The 17,885-nt window shown below is 37.5% G+C and overlaps 1 protein-coding gene across 4 annotated transcripts in view; it reads left to right on the forward strand.

Moving 5' to 3' along the window:
• stk39 (serine threonine kinase 39) overlaps window positions 1-17,649 on the forward strand; it is a 44,894-nt gene extending 27,245 nt beyond the window's left edge. For 2 of the 4 annotated variants that reach the window (XM_057335623.1, XM_057335624.1), the window contains exons 16-19: window positions 5,763-5,815; window positions 8,169-8,237; window positions 8,453-8,517; window positions 15,981-17,649. In XM_057335623.1, coding sequence (XP_057191606.1) covers window positions 5,763-5,815; window positions 8,169-8,237; window positions 8,453-8,517; window positions 15,981-16,055 — 262 coding nt within the window. In that variant the 3' untranslated portion in view covers window positions 16,056-17,649. The remainder of the gene's footprint in view (window positions 1-5,762; window positions 5,816-8,168; window positions 8,238-8,452; window positions 8,518-15,980) is intronic. The other 2 variants (XM_057335622.1, XR_008963119.1) reach the window with 2 other exon arrangements.
• Window positions 17,650-17,885: the final 236 nt, after the last annotated feature.

Genomic DNA, 17,885 nt, shown 5'->3' on the forward strand with positions numbered 1-17,885 from the left:
TTGAATTCCCATAGCGACCCTATTGAGCATTATGATGTCCTTTATGAATTTTTACACGCGTGCTCCTCACGCCTCCTTCTCAGACTTCATTTGCGGATGCTCATGTCCCAGCGGACAGATGTTCGCTCTTGTTTTCTTGTTAGAATAATTGTGACCGATTGACTTTCTGCAGAATATTTCTCACGTTGAGCCTATTGAAGGCCGTTTAATGGAGCCGGGGGAGCATTTAAATTCCCTCATGTGTGCAGTCACACGCATATAATCATCTAGTGTTGTTATCCGGCGTCGCTCTAGCTCAGATCACACTCCATGGTTTTAGGAGACTACTGTCAGTTCCCATTAGCTGGAGATATGGAGTCTGGCCGATCGTCTCTGACAGTCTTTGTGTAGAAATATGATGCGGATTTGTCTCCGTAGCAGTCTTTCTCAAAGCTCTTTATTCCCATCTCGTGTGTAAAGACTCTGAAGGCGTGATGCGACATTAGATGTGATGCTCGGTGCCGAGGCTTCTTTGTAAAGGGTGAATTACATTAAGTTGAGCGGGTAAGCTCGCATTTTTGTGACATCCAGACGTCCGGCTAAAGCGTGGTCACACCATTACGACTTTCCTTCACTGAAACGAGATGAAATCAAGTTCTTGAAAAACTCTGATTAATATGTGCATTGAAAAGAACGACAAGCACAATTTATGATGGGCTCTTTTTGCACATTTTTGGACGCTTGGATGTGCTCCTCAGAACCGATGGTCTGGGTCATTTGAGGTGAGCTCAGTATGAAACTTTGATTTGTTAGTTTGTCATCTCTGCTCGAAAATAATCTGGTGTTTTTAGCTGCTTTGGAGCAGGCAAACAGAAGAGAGTGAAAGCTCATTACATCTGCTGGACCGCTGGAATTAAATCAGCTTCCTCAATTCAAGTTTTACTCTCATTAGTTAGAGGCTCTCTGGAGAGAAGCAAAGTGCACAGAAGGAAAAAAACACTTAATTGTACGGAAAAACAACTCAGAATCGATCAATAATAGCATTCTTTTACTTGTGCTTTTTCTTAAGGCTTCGGGGACCGTCACATCAGGAAATGATGTTTTACTTAAAAGTCTATTAGTTCCGTTAGGAGTTTGGGAGTGTTTTCATTAATTGTCTGTTTTGTAATCGAGTTATTGTAATGATCATTACTGTATTATTTTTATGTACAAATATACTGTTGTACAGTTCTATATATATATATACTGTTTACTTACCGTAATAGTAGCACTAAAAATATGCTTTAGGATTTAAAAAATGTACATTATGATAATGAGAGTGATTTATTATTTTAATATTTATTTGTATTAATTTAATTCATTACATTTACATTAGGTCATTTAGCAGATGCTTTTATCCAAATATGAGGTAAACAATAGAAGCAAGTGGAGCAACATAAGGAAACAAAAAGCATAAGTGCAGTAAAAACGGTTCTCTTATAGCCCAGCACAGTATACAAAGCTATATCATTCCACAAATGTGGAACAGATCCAGAGAAGGTATATGTGAGAATGACGTATAATAAATATTTTATTTGGTTAATTTATTTATTCATTATGCATTACAGATGTAAGAATATTCATATGAAATGCCACAGTGCAAAAAAAGCAAAATGATTAAACAAAATATAATTTCTTAAAGTATTATAAAGTAAAAAAATCATGCAATGTCATTTCAAACCTGTATGTCTCTCTTTCTTCTGCAGAACACAAAAGAAGATATTTTGAAGAGTGTTGATAACCAAACATCACTAAACCCCATTGACTTCCTTTGTATGAACACAAAACCACTGAGACATTTCTCAAAATATCTTCTTTTATCATAAACAGGTTTGGACTGACATGAGAATGAGTAAATGATGAAATCATTTTTATTTAGGGGTGAAGGTAATAATAAATAAGAAATTATATTGTGCTTAATAAAAAAAATTAAAAGACAATTATAACATTGATAGGGCAAACAGGGACGGCTTCGAACAGTGTGTTGTGCTACTGTTTGTAAGCTTGAGCGCCTGACTTCAGAAATCTGTCAAAACAGAGACGGTGAGATGATGACGGTGAGCTGTGTCACGTCATAGCCGCCGGCCATTTCACAATATCCAGTCTGAGAGACGGAAGGATTAGCACCCTAACATGGCCCGACATTTCATCATCTGCGTCACTTTTAGTATTAAATAGGGTTGTATAGTAAGCACTAGAACACAGGATTTTTTTTCGGCCTTTTAAGAATATTTCACACCCCTTGTTATTATCGCCGTAACTGATTTATGGCTGCCGGCGTGCTAGTTTAGCTCTTTTTAAAATCCTTTTTCATCTTCAAGGTCCACGGTATCACTGACGACCCACCCTGCATGTGAATGTGGTTATAGAAAGCTGATGTTAGATTTGACGTTCATATATGAGCCTGGAGTGAGATGATGATTCTTCACTGATCAGTTAAGTGACCTGCTGGAGGAGGATGGAGAGACGCATCACTGATGATGATGATTGCTGTCATTATAATCCAGTGCTGGAGAAAATGAGGCTAATGTAAGTGTCAATCTGCTTAAGAAGTCCACCGGGCTCTATAGAGCAGCTGGTGAAAGCGGGCGACTCGCACGCCCGGTTCTGTATTACGCAGTGTTGACCCTTTGTAAAATAACAGCAGGTATGAATAATAGCACAAATCTTCTGGACCGGTGTTGTTTATGTGTTCCGAAGTGGTCTGTATATACTAAATATATACTAAACTCATCAAAGTTATATTTTAGCATCTTTAGTGTATAGAATGTGCAGAAATGCCGCCTTGTCATTTTATCAGTCAGCTTCTCGAGAAAGAACATTGTTAAAAAAACATTTTAAAATAGTTCCGATCTGTTTTGATCTCTTATTGGCTGCTCTTTTTTTCCATCCATTTGATAAACCTTTTTATTAAATAAAATGCTAGTTTTGTAATGAAAAAATATTATATTTAAAATGATATTCAAGCATACATCTACTTTTTCTACTGTAGGTATGCGTTTAGGTAAAATAATCATTTTTTGTTTGATTCTTGTTTGGTTGTTTCCAAATTTTAAATAAAAATATGATTTAATTTATTTGCAGAATATGAAACCTGGAGAAACAGGCGAACATAACAGAAAAGATGCTCTGTATTTTTTCAGACCTCAAATACTGCAAAGAAAACAAGTTCAGATTCACTTTGGAGCAATACAACAGCCATATTTCTACATTATGAAAAATTCGAAATTATTTTATTTGTGCGATAAACTGAGTTTTTGTCATGCTGTCAGTCTTTCACATTGCTGTTGGATGAGTTTGTGACTCCTGCGGTTTGAAATTCAACAGACGCTGGACTGGAATGACCACAATACATCTGGGAATGATGATTAAATGAAAATATGGAGCGCTCTCTTAGTTTTATCCACGAATTTATCCACATTTTTTAGTGAAACATGTTTTGTATCTGTATTTCACATCAAAGCACAAAGGATTCTGTGCCCCCTAAACTTTCCGTACGAGTTAACCGGTCTGTTCCCGGAAGTCTGAAAGAACAAGATCTGTTGTAATGTAATCAAATATTTGGACAGTGTTGGAAGTGCATTAGGATAACCTGTTTCATTCTCTATATTTAAGACATCTAAAGGTCAAAGTGAACATCGCCATCTGTTGTTGTTGTTGTTGTTGTTTTATAACTTTTAAGTAGCTTTAGACATGATTTATAAGGGAGGTAGGTTTAAGTATGTTGGAGGCGTAATCGACTGTCAGTGAGATACAGAGCTTTCTCCTACACTTCATTATTAAATCTGCACACGATGTTCTTTAAAGAAATATTGGTAAGACTTAACTTAAAGCCTTTAGGTATTATGCATTACAAAGGGTTATTAAATGGTATGATGCATTATAATTGTTCGTAATGTGTGTTGTAAAACATGAAATGTTGTTGTAAAGAATTATAACCAAAAAAAAAAAATGCGAAGTGCAACACAAGGTTATTTTAGTTTACTAGAGTTACAACTTTGAAAATGTTTCTGTTCACTGAAATCAAATCAAATATTGACCTATTGGAAAAACTTAACTAAAGGAAAAATTGAAACGTTGCCTCAAAAATAATCTGAAATAAGTTCAAAGCACTAAAATTATAATAATAAACCAAAACTAAAATAAGACTAAAGTAAAAATGTATCAATCTTATATCGCAAAATAAATGATAAAAGGACAAAAGCATATACCAAAAATTTACACAGAAACTAAAAAGCTAAAAATAAAAGCTAATTGTAAATATTGATCAAACTAAAATCAAAACGTTATGGTGTATTAACTGTATTTACAATTATTCATGAGACGTAAGGTGCATTACAAGGCATAACTAATACAATAAAACTACTTTTATAATGCATTATACATATACTGTATGCTTTAAGTAAAGTGTTAGCGGAATATTTTGTTTAGAGTGGTGTAAATCATGTCCAGGTGATATTTCACCACAAAATCAACATTCAGCAAATACAACCCACTTTCTGTCATGTGCTCGGCCGCTGCAAACGGTCCGTTCGTCACGCACATTTCATCGCTCGAGTCTGTGCATATTATTTGTGTCCATAGCCTTTCCTCCTGCATTTGTACATTTTATGAGGTTGTCAGACCTTGTTGCTGAGGCAGAACAGAGCGTTTGATGTTCCAGAGAACAAAGTGAAGGTCTGCCTCAGATCTGGGCCAATACACAGGGCGGTTTATCATAAACCCAGCGTAGCCCGACTCCAGGTGTGCTTACTGAGCCCGACAGACTCGCGGAATGATGGAGATATGCTCCATAAAACATCGGGAATCTTAATCTGTCCTCCTCTTACGTTATAGTAGATTATTTGTTTATAATAGGTAGCAACGTAACTTCGATTAAAAAAGTTTTTTGTTGTCTTTTATAAGTTCTTGGCATCAGGAGCACCAAAACTGATCTTATGGCTGTTAAGGTCCCACCGTTAAAGAACCATGAAAGCAAGCATTTTATAAGCAACAGATGGAATATAAAGATGTGTCTCCTGCTTCAATATCCAGAGAAAACTGTGTGTAATTCGTCGATTATTTCCCCCAGAAAAGTTCAACACTGTGACCTGACCGCACACACAGATAAGAGTTGTTGAACGGTCGGTTTCTTGTTATAAAATGTCGTTTACGGTGAAATGAAGCTAATGAAGATCGAGTCCTCGTCCACCTGAGCTCATCTCGTTCTACATGAACCTCGCTGCCGTGTTGGCACTGACTGCTTCCCATGACAGTGAAGTGTCTTGAGACATGATGATCTGGAGAGCTCGGAGTACACCACTCATCTGCGTTTGTTCATGTCTCGCTGAGACGCAGCACAGATGGACCGTCGTCACATTTGGCTTCCTTACAGAACGACGGGAATGTGGACGCTCATTTCTCAGCGCTGCTCTCTCTTTTTCGTTTTTACTCTTGTCAATTTTCATTTTATTGGCATACTTAAAACTGGACATTTGTATTTCCAAAGCATTTGCAGCTGGACAAAAGAACAAAGTGAGACGTGTCTAGTGCAAAATCAGAAAAGTGAAACAGTGTGAAAAGCTTGTGAGGACACTCAGTTTTCATCCGTCACTTTGAATAGATAGTCTGAAGTGATGTATTCTTTAGGGGCAGATAGCATTTGCAGTTTACTTTGTTGTGGTTGTGTTTGAGTTTCACACTTGGTGATGTAATCATTTCAGTCGTGCTGTAATCTGGCTGAATTGAATGTCTTTCTCTCTCAGGAACTCGAGGAAGGAGCTGAATGACATACGGTTTGAGTTCACACCAGGACAGGGTCAGTACATCCGTCTCAGTCACATCATTACACTTCATTTACACCGTCTCAATCGTTCTTGGTCTCTTTTGTATCTTTTTTACACTCGAAACTATGATGGGAATTTTTTATTTCATCCCTCAGAATTTACGGTCTCATAAACTGCTTGATTGAGAGACGTTTTCTTCAGCTTTATCAACATGTCTATCAGAACCACTGTCGTCAAAGATTTAAACAATAGCAATATTTAAGGTTGGCGGAATGAGACTGTTCTGGGCAAATTCTCAGGAGTGCAGCAATTATTATCCCCCACCTGGGGAACCAGTTATTTAAGCAAAATTATTTTAATAACAGTGATATACATGACTTACACGATAGTGATATTCAAATTGAATATACTAAAAGGATATGACTTGGAAGAGAATTCATACCTGTAGGAAGGGAAGATACCTCAAATGAAAGGTACCTGGTGATGCAGTCGGATGAGGTGGAGTTGGGGAAGGGGGTGGGTTTTGAGCGTGGCACGGCTGCAGAGGAGCTGTAAGAAGGCAACTTAAATAGGACACAGTCTAGTGTGTGTTGTACCTCTATTGGTTGACACTGATTAGCTCCGCCTGATGAGATCAGATGAGCAAGCTTGACTGCGTAGAACTGTGCTATACGCTTGATGTTAACATGTTCATACCCAGCCTGTGATTCTCATCTGTTCTCACAAGGATGTAACTTTGGTTTGAGAAGTGGGGGGGACACGAAATAGGGGAATTCAAAATACCTATTTTATGATTGTTTAAATTGATTAAACCATGAAACCAAACGGTGTTTTTATCGTGTACCAAAAGTTGATGTTCATGAAGGGGGAAAATGCTTGTAAACCTGAATCTGCGTTCGGGAGGAGACGAGCCTGACTTCCTAAAATGCTTAACGAGGTTTAACGTACCTAAACCACGACCAGGGAAGCCCACGTTTCTGTCAAGCCTTGTCATAAACGCTAACTGCTGTTAAAAGAACGAGTCCTTATTAAACGAAAAAATAAATAAATCACGCGTTTCTTTCCCATAGAAGTCCATTATAAGGAAACGGCTTAACCTAGCCTACCGAAACAATGACCATGTAAAAACACATTTCTATTGAATTAAAATCAAAACCACGTGATTGAAAACAATCTTTCAGTGATCTATTTTTAGACGCAGACTCTCTCTGTCCTGCTCGGTCCTAGTACTTCTCCGTGGTCGATGACAGCGTGCGGTTTTCATTACAAAAAAAAAAATCATTACAAACAAATTTGAAAATGAGGGTGACACGAACGGATTGTGATAAGTGGGGTTGGACATGTCCCCCCTGTCCCCAGTAGAAATTATACCCCTGCGTTCTCACCCCACAATGACTCAAAACATGCTTTTTAAAACATAAAAAAAACTTCAAACGAATACTTAAAAATAGATCAAAATATCTTTGAGATCTGAATGTCTTTTTAATTTGAAGTGTTTCAATTTTAAATGTTTGTTAGAATTGTTCTTTCTCAGATCAAACCTAGCTTTTATTTTAAATTCATACAAAGTGTTAAATAATAAAAAAGCTCTACTTTTCCCTATTTTTATTCAAAATCTTGTTGAAAAGTGTTTTCAGTTCATTTGTTTTTGTGTACAGTTTAAATTATTTTTTAAGGTTTAAAAAATAACCCAAAATCGTGAAAACACTATACAATATGTATGTTCTGTAATGAACAATGAATGTTAGTTGATGTCAACACAATAATTCATGTTAGTTCATTGTGCATTGACTAATGTGAACAGAACATTTGATTTAAAAAATGTATTCGTAAACGATGAAATTAACATGAACTAAGTTGAATAAATGCTGTAGAAGTATTGTTCATTGTTGATTTATGTCAGCTAATGCATTATCTAATGTTAACACATTAAACCTTAATGGAAAGTGTTACCTGCAACTTTAAATCCTAGATTTTCACATTTCAAGGGATATACAGTATTGTCATACTGGATTGTGTATTGTGACTGGTTAGGACAGTGGTTCTCAAACTTTTAGCAAACTTTTTTTGCATCTCTTTGCGTTCCCCCAAATAAAGACTTATAATCTTAAACTTACATTTTTAATTAGACCAATAACATATTCGGTTATTCATACAATGCTGAAACATCAATTCTTTTGGTTGGTGGGCTTATTTTTCTGATGTTTGATTGGATAAAATGTATGATAAATTTCTATATTTCACAAAATGCCACAAAATCTGTGGCCCCCTGGATCCATCTTAGGGCCCCCCCAGGGTGCAACGACCCCCAGTTTGAGAGCCACTGGGTAAGGAAATGTCGTGTGTGTTTAAAGAAGGTTTTTAAACGTTGAGTTTTCTCCTCAGATACTGCAGACGGAGTTTCTCAGGAACTGTTTTCTGCGGGGCTGGTCAACGGACATGATGTTGTAGTGGGTAATGCAATTCTTCTTCTCTTTATCTGTGCACATACGCAAATGCATTCATGTGAAAAAAAAAGTTTCACGCCAAGATTCCAGTGAAACAGACGGATCGCACTTTCAAATATGCATGACATTAAAAGAGCATTTGAAATAGCATGAATAGAGCATTTGTGTTCCCAGCGACGTTTTATATGCATGTCAATATTTTCTTTACATGTGTTTTCTCAGTGGCTGCTAACCTTCAGAAGATTGTAGAAGACCCAATTACCTATAAAGTATTGACCTTTAAGCTGGTGAGTATTCAGATGTTAAATGTCACAAAGCATCTTTGCAGGATTCCTACAGTCATGAAAACCTTTGGGTATTTTCCATTGGTGCAGCAAGTTAAAATACGGTAATCCTGAACCACTGAAAGACATCAAAAGTGTTGCAACTTTGTTTATTTTTTCAAACAAATTGCGTGTTGAATACACACAGCGTGTCTCCCTCAGGTCCTCCGCGAGCGTTCGTTCATTATTTGTGCAAACGGCTTCTTTGACAGCGTAATGAATTTTCATTACGTAACTCCTCATTGATTACAGCGAGCGCATGACAGATCTGAGAGAATATTAGGATAGTGTTTAATGATGCTTTTTAATGCTTTCGAAATGACAGAACTGGAATATTGTGACAGATACATGAACACCCAAATTAAAATGTCACCACGCGTTCCCATTAAACGCGCTCAGATGGAGAGAAGCGACGGCCACGCGTGGACGTACTGTGGGAATGTGTGTGAGCCTTTTATATCTCGCTCTCCGTGGATGATTAGCATCGATGAAACATGCTTTAATCCATTTACAGTCTATCCTGTTATAGTTGTATACTTTATTTACATGCCAAAGTGGCAAATTTATTATCCAAAGCAACTTTCTTATTTCATACGAATTGAAAATAGTAGAACAGTAATATTTGATGCGATATCTTTATACTTATAAATGATCTTTTGTCATTTCTGTGCGGATAGTGTTGTGAGATCCTCCACGCTAGCGTTAAAGAGACATTTTATACCAAAAACATATACATAAAATACACACATTCCCATACAAAGTAAACACCATGTATGTAAATAGCTCAATTTTTCTTTCCATTAACCGTGAGAAACACTTCCACCTGAGTTCAGGTCCCAGCGGATGGTCCACGCGCCGAGTATAATCTTCGCTTTAGTTGGCAGTAAACACCATCTGCGTGTTTGCATGCGTCTCGCTCCGCTGCAGTCTCTATAACATCTGCCTGCTCTTACCCATAACCTCACCCTTAACCTCTCGCAAACTCCCAGAATGCCTTTCTCAGCAAGGTTGTGTCTGCGTTCAAAGCCGCACCTGCTCCGTTTTCAGAGTCATATTAGAGAGAGTAGAGTTTTCTGCCCGTCTCTTGAGGAAACACAACTGGAAGAATGCTGAGAAACGGGGAAAGGAAAGGACGGCATGTGTTTTGGGAATACCTGGTCCACTGATCTCATCCTGGACTACAATGTGCAAAGCTGCTTGAATATTGAAGCGTGAATTGAAACGTTGTTTGTGGTTGATGTGCTCTCACACACACCAGAGTTTTTGTTGTGTCTGAGAATGCTCAGTTGATTTCAATGGCAATAGACGTTTAAAAGTGACAAAGCCGCCCAGATCCACCCGACTGTCCTGATCTTAAAGGGCCGCTCCACCTAAAAATCGAAATGCTGTCATCATTGACTGACCTTCAAGTTGTTCCAAACCTGTATAAACGTCTTGGTTCTGTTGAACACAAAGAAAGATATCTGGAAATAGGGCTGCACGATAAACCGTCAATAAACCGCAGGAAGATGAAGTAAAGTAGAAAACTTCAAAGCGGTTTTAAATGTAAATACAGATGAATGAATTTCTCGTGAATAAATGATGTTTGTACCAACGCCTAGGTACAGGTTGATGTTAATACGTCATAGGTCAAAGAGCATACGAGTCACATGACAATAAAACATGGCCGAACAACGAAACGACGTCCGAAATCTATCCATACTATCCCCACACATACTATATGAAGAGTTGAGATAACTCCGTGTTTTTTTGTTGTGCATTCCAATTAATATCAATGAAACTGCAGTTGGTTGGTTTGTTTTGATTTAAGCCCTAATAACTCAAAAAATACAGCTAACCAACACAATAAAACACAATAAAAACATGATGACATAATAAATCTCATTTTGGAACCAAACTCTTCATATTGAACGGACTGTTTTAACGGTCGGTAGGTAGGTACTTCATTTAAATCAGGACATGATAATAAAGTATATTCATCATGATGATGTTTGACGGGTGTTGCTCTTTCAAATGCACGTTATAAGCGACTCAAACTCAGTGATTTCAGACGCGGCAGCGCTTACTACTGATCAAAGCTGCGCATAAACACACAATCGACACGTCACGGTATCATCATTGCTCTAAACGGGGCGATTTACTCGATATTTAGTCGTGCAGCCCTATTTGGAAATATGTTAGCAACTGACATATCTGGGACATCATTGACTACCATAGTAGGAAAAATGATCGTATCATTTTTTATGAAATTAGTGAAGTGAAGTGAAAGTGAAAGTGAAAGGGGGCACCTTTGAATACCATTTTAATTTTCCTACAAGGGTAAAATGTCAGTTGCTAACATTTTTCCAAATTTCTTTTATATAGTATTATTTATTATGTTAGTCTTTATTAATATTTATGGAAACATTTTACAATCAGGTTGTATTTGAACTATGGCTGTCAACGTTAACGTGTTAACGCATGCGATTCATTTTTTCAGATTAACGCGTTGAAAAAAGTTTAATGCCATTAACGCAACATCTGTTTTTTGTGTCATCCTTGTGTAGCGTTACATTATATAATCACACTCTTATTCGTATAAAGGCGTGATTTGAAATGGTTGTATTGACACGTCCAGTACAGATTGACAGCTTCTGGCTGCGGAACACGGCTCAACGCACCGCGACAGCGGTCCCGTCTGGTGTACACACGGGCTAAAGGCTGCGTCACAATCTGTCAGACAGCACAGCACCAGTATTAACTTCTCTTTCGTGCTTTGAATGAAAAAAAAACACACAAGATTATGCCAGAAAGCACATTTTGTCTAGTATTTTCGCAAGCACAGTCTTCAACGAGTTAAATAAAGTCTAAAATAGATGCAAAGAGTAGTGAAAATAGGAAGCGCATTTTAGACCTGATAGAGCCGCAGCTCATAAAGGCGCCGCCGCGTTCTTAAACGTGCTGCTGTGACTCCTGTCACTAATGTTCATCAAAGAAAAGAAGAAATCAATATGATTTTGTAGCTTTAATGAGGATTCTTCTGTATTTCATGTATTTAGCAGTAAAGACTGTAATGTGTTTGAGAACTTTATTTATTTTATTTATATTTCCTACCTGTTAGACACACTTATTATAATGGGTTTGATTAGTAGAAAAAATAATATATTTAATGAAGATCAGTTGCAAAGCCAACAATATTAGAATGTTGGCTTTCATTCATAAAATGACGCTGTTAAAGAAATGTGTTGTTTCTACATTAATTTTGAGATAAAATGTGAAATCGATTATCGATTATCGATTGACAGCACTAAAATAACCATGTTAAACAAAATAAATAGTGTATGTTTAATTTCACTTTACGTGTGTGCGGTGTTGCCAACTTGGCGACTTTTCAGACCCCTTTAGCGACTTATTTTTCAAAGAGCGACTAGCAACAAATCTAGCTACTTTCTGAATAAGCCTTGGCGACGTACAGTAGCGAAACATTCTGCTTCACTTCTACTGGAGAGCGAGTTTTTGCTTTCCCAGCGGAGCACCGCCTCTCGTCGTCTACTCTGTTCAGTGCGCGGCAGGAGAAGCAGCACATTCAGTTCAGACCGCACTGACACGTGAATGAGATACACATGTACATGTGTTTCCAAGAACTAATCACTTCTTGACCTTGTTTGAGCATTTATGATTTAAAACGCAATGACTGTATGGACGCATAAACATTGAACACAGACGGATTTTAGCTGTTCAACCAAAGTGACTGCTGGTGTGTAGTTTTAAGTGGTCGATTTCACTCACTATTACATATTATTCTGTTTCTGTTGGCAGACAACAAAAACTAAGTCATTAAGAACCTATTTATTGTGCATTTGGGTGTATTATTTTAATATAATACTGTATACAACCACTCAGAGAGTAGAGATATGAAGCAGACCTGAAGCGCTTAGCTTGTCAGATACTACGTGATGATGTCACTGATATGCAAATTAGCGCGTGATGTCATCTGGCGACATTTAGCGACTTTTCGGGCAGGCTTTAGTTACTTTCCATTAAACAGAGTTAGCAACACTGTGTGCGCGATTAATCGCAGTTTGAAATGTGAATCTATTGACAGCCCTAATTTGAACATTAGTGAGCTAACGATGAACAAGATGTCTACAGCATTTGTAATTAGCCTATATTGTCTAACAATAACAAAGATGAATAAATTATGATAAATGCTGGAAAACTATATTGCTCATTGCTAGTTCAATTTAACTTATGCATTTACTAATGCATAGTTTTATTCATCTATAATTAGGAATTTAATAAAACAGAGGCCTTGAGATCATGACATCACTTCCTGTTGCATGTTCACTGCAGGCACTTAAGAAATGTGCATGGTTAAAATCTTGCGTTCTTTGCACGTTTGCATTTAAACCAGTGTTTATTCACATGCCTATTATTGCGATGCCAATATTGGCGTGGCTTCATTTCTTGTATATTCTATTTATTAATTTTAGTAACTATACACTTTCCCTTTGTGAAGGGCCTTTCACATTATAGACGATAATGATAACTATAAACAATCATATTAGCTTCTACACCAACAGACCATAATGATAACCTTGTCAATTGGTCTCTTCATGAAGATGAATGTTAATGACCTGCTGTTGCTTTGCGCTTTAGAAAGAAACAAAAGGATAAACAGACGCTTTTGAGTACATTAAATTCTTCCAAGAGTTGGGAGAGCTGTCTAATTTGATTCACGCCTTCATATGAGTCCGTGTCAGTTTCAAAGCAGTCAAATATTCATGAATCTGATCAGTGCCAGAGATTTTTGGAAGTGTTTTATAGTTCATCAGCTCTGGAAGTGATCCCATCGATATCATTGTTATCTATCTTCATTGTTATAGTTGTGGACTCTGTTATTCTCTTTAAAGTTGTAGTTCACTATAAAATACACATTTCCTCATAATTCACTCACCCACATCCGTGTGTTTATTTCTTCTGTCGAAAACAAATTGAGGCTTTTGAGGAAAGCTTTCCAGGGTTCTTCGCCATATAATGGACTTCAACGGGGGGCTGTTGGTCAAGGTCCACATTTCAGTTTCATCGCAGTTTCAAAATGCTCCACACGACACCAGCCGATGAATAAGGGTGTTGTCTAGCGAAGCGATTGGTCATTTTCCAAGAAAATAATAAAAATGATATACTTTTTAAACATAAACATATGGCTTGCACTGCCCCGGAGGTCCTCCAGGATGCTCGTTCACGACTTCGTGTACTCTGTAATCACGTTGGAAAGGTCACGCAAGGTGACGAGTGTGGAGAAAGAAGAGCGTTCTTGGATGTTGAATGACACGTTATATGTCTCAGTGCACGACTATTGTTTAAAATGATCGGTTCGTGTGCGTATCAAGGATGTTTAAATCTTTTGAAATCTACGTCGCGCGTGACCTTTCCAATGTGATTGCGTAATACGGAAGTCGTGGACGTGGACGTGCATCACGGAGGCAGTGCAAGCCGATATCTTTTTTTCTTTTCTTGGAAAAGGACCAATCGTTTCGCTAGACAACACCCCTATTCATCGGCTGGTGTTGTGTCCTTTTGACGTTTTGAAATTTGGACCTTAACCAACAGCCCCCCGTTGAAGTGCATTATATGGAGAAGAACCCTGGAAAGTTGTCCTCAATTTGTTTTCGACAGAAGAAATAAACACACGGACGGCTTGTAGGGCATGTGGTGGTGAGTGAATTATCACGACATTTGAATTTTATAGTGAAGTACTCCTTTAATTTTGAATGATTTGAAAACTTTCGTTTAGTTATCATCCGTAGCATCAAGGACCCTTTATTCTTTACAATGAAGAAGAATTCATCTCCCAGTGATTTATAATGCTTCACTCAGGGAAATGTGAGTTTTACAGCCAGATCTTTATACAGGTCGTAGTCGCTCTCATTTAACAGGAACGAGAATACACTACCAACATCCAATGCCACAGATAAATCCTAGCAGAGGATTGACACACAGGATGTTTTTCTCTTCCTTTCTTCTGTATTTGACCTCAACACACACACACACTTTTCTCCGAGCCCGTGTGGCTGATAGTTTCTGTGTCCTTCAGAGAAAATGGACACGAGAGAGCGATCGATGGCCTCCAGACATCCGGCCTGTGTGTTACCTGTGATAAAACGATCTGCTGCTCACTGATTGGACATCTGTCAAAGACATGAGAGCAGAAACCTCTTACTGTCTCGCTCTGGTTTCTTTCTCCATGTCCTGACCTTTCCTCTTTAAACTTTCTCAGCTTTTCCTCTAGTGTCAGACTGGAAATAGTAACTGTTAAAAGAGCGTTCCCCGTTCAATACCAGTTAGGCTGTATCGACGGGGTTTGTGGCATAATGTCGATTACTTCAGGAATTAACTTTGACTTGTCGGACACACGCCGGGGGAATGTTAGAGAGCGATTTTTGAGCTAAAATATCCACTTAAACAATATCTCTGATGTTTCTCTTGAAAATGCTTATGAGAAATATAAGCGAAACAAATGAGAAAACGCATGAAGAGTCTGGAGGTGTAAAACGAATGGAGATTGTAGAGGTCACATAATCTGGATTTGGGCAAATTTGATGAGATGTTTGAGTTCATATTGAGATCTTCAGTAATATTGACTTTTGATTGCAGACTTGACAAATCTGAGCTCAGTTTGACACATTTTGACATTTGTGGGATTTCAGATTCTTTTTCTCAGGAGAAATATCTGAGATGAGATTTAAGCAAAAGTTTCCATTTCTTCTCTATTTAATGTCACTGACAGTGTTGGGCAAGTTACTCTGAAAAAGTAATGAATTACTAGTTACTAATTACATATTCAATAGCGTAATTAGAAAATTTTACAAATTACTCTCTCCAACAAGTATTTAGTTACTTATTACTAATTACTTTCTATATCCTACATCAACCTTGATTAGTTAAGTGATTCAAGGATAGACATGAAACGGCTCTTTTAATTCATTCAAATAAATAATATTAAACTACATAAAGTTCTCTTATTAACTGACCAAAGTATTACTAATGTGAGAATTATACATTAAAGCACGGATTTTAAAGTTAGACTCTGAATTTTGATGTCAATTCCACTATTACACACACATATTACACACAGTATTTAGTTTAATTACATCAGAAGTAACTGTAATTAAATTACAGAAAAATAAGAGTAATCCCTTACTTTACTTTTTCAAGGGGAAAGTAATTAAATTACAGTAACTAATTACTTAGTAAATAGTTACACCCAACACTGGTCACTGATGTCTAGGAAAAATAGTTGGTTTTATTTTTCAAGTCTAAAGGATTTTCTTTGGTAATAATGCTTCGGATGCTGTTGATCGAGATGAACTTGTCTGGAACATTTCTGTTTCGTTTCGACTCAGTTACCAGTGTGCGTTTGTGTCTTTGTGTTTGTGTGTTTGCAGGCGTCTGGCTGTGACAGCTCAGAAATCCCAGATGAGGTGAAGCTGATTGGCTTTGCACAGTTGAGTGTCACTTGATAGCATCTCATTACCGTGGTAACGGGAGAGGAGGGGGCAGAGGGTACTCGGATGTGTGTGTCTGAAGGGACTGAGCGCTACAGGAGTTAGCTGGAGGTTTGGTACTACGTTGAATCGCTCCGCTGCAAACCTCCTGATTCCTCATCCAGCTTCTCTTTACCCCGCTACACCCGTCCTGCTCCTCGTGGAGAAAGATTGCACCTATTCAATCAAACACAGCACTGTTATATACACACACACACCGTCCCTCAGAGCTGTATTCCCAAAACCTTCACCCAACATTCCTACACACATTTCCCAGAATTCAAAGCAGGACCCCATCATCTCAGGAGGCAAGCTAGTGAAACAAAAAAGAGATTTATTTGGGTATTATTATTTTATTGATGATTGTTTTACCTCTGCTTTCAACAAAGCTCTGTATTATTATTATTGTTGTTATTATTTAAAAATGCCTTTTATTTTCGCTTGTACGTGTCGAATTAGAAGCGTGTGCTGATTGTAGACCACATAACTGAAACGGAGGCGCGTCGTCCCTCTGAATGTAAAAAGCACATTTTCATATTATATGTTATTTTAAAATGTCAACTGTATTGTATATAAATAACCTTTTTGTTTCGATTCCAAGAGTATGAGAGAAGAACCGAACGCTGCCATGTGCAAATGTACTGCTTTATTTTCAGGACAGTGTTGATGCTTCGAAGCTAGAGGTGCCTTGTTTTTTTATGTGCCTGAGAAATGTAGGTAAGAAGCTTGAAGCTTTCCGAAGAAAATCACGCTGCTTCACGAGCAGAATTGACCGATAGTGTTTTCAGTGGTCACATTAAAATAACAGCTGATGCACTTTGGTTTCACGCGGTGAGGAGATCACGCACCTGCGCCTCCGGCGCTTTGACCCTGAGGAGCCTTCCAGAGTTAACCCGCTTTGTCACGTGACGGACGCACACTTTAATCCTAACGTATTGTATTTTAATAGCCGACTGATGAGGACTTTATTTAACAGCACTAGAATGTGTTTGAACCCAGAATGCATCGGTGTCAGATGCGCGAGTATTTCTTGAAGGAAGCCAAACGTATACTACTGAACGACAGAAAAGCCATCCGTGTGTCCAAAACTATAGCTTGAATTAAATGATTCTGTCTTCAACCCACGTGTAAATAATGTTAACTAGAGCTCAATACTTTATTATTATACGTTGAATTGTGTTTTCTATATACCATGCGTGTATATTACTCTTCATGTTCCCTTTATGTAATCTGCAAAGAATATACAATTTCTGCAAAGGAACAACAAATAAAACAGAATTGCTACTCTTAAAAAGAAGCGTGGCTGTGTTTTGGGAAAGAAAAGAATCAACGTAAGAATGAATTTCTGAGCAATAATTCCACCAGCAAAACCATAGAAAGAGATTAAGTGTTAGATTATATATAAAACAAACATCAGTACAGCGGAGAATACACAGGACTGGGAGAGATATTCAACATTCACTATAGGTTTCTATGAAGAGTTCATTTGCAAAATTTGATAACTCTAAAATCATGTTTTTATTGTCTTTTCCAATTAATATGAATCAAAATCATGTTTTTATTGTCTTTTCCAATTAATATGAATCAAAATCATGTTTTTATTGTCTTTTCCAATTAATATGAATCAAAATCATGTTTTTATTGTCTTTTCCAATTAATATGAATCAAACTGCAGTTGGGTTGTTTTGATTAAGTAACCAAAATATATAGTGAAAGACTTTGCTTAATGTAAATGGCTACAATGGGTATTCGGTCAAAATAAAGGTTCCTCTTATGGAAACCAAAACTAAAAAATCAATTTCAGAG

This window comes from Triplophysa rosa, linkage group LG6 (assembly GCF_024868665.1).
Source record: "Triplophysa rosa linkage group LG6, Trosa_1v2, whole genome shotgun sequence".
In the NCBI taxonomy this organism is placed as follows: Eukaryota; Metazoa; Chordata; class Actinopteri; order Cypriniformes; family Nemacheilidae; genus Triplophysa; species Triplophysa rosa.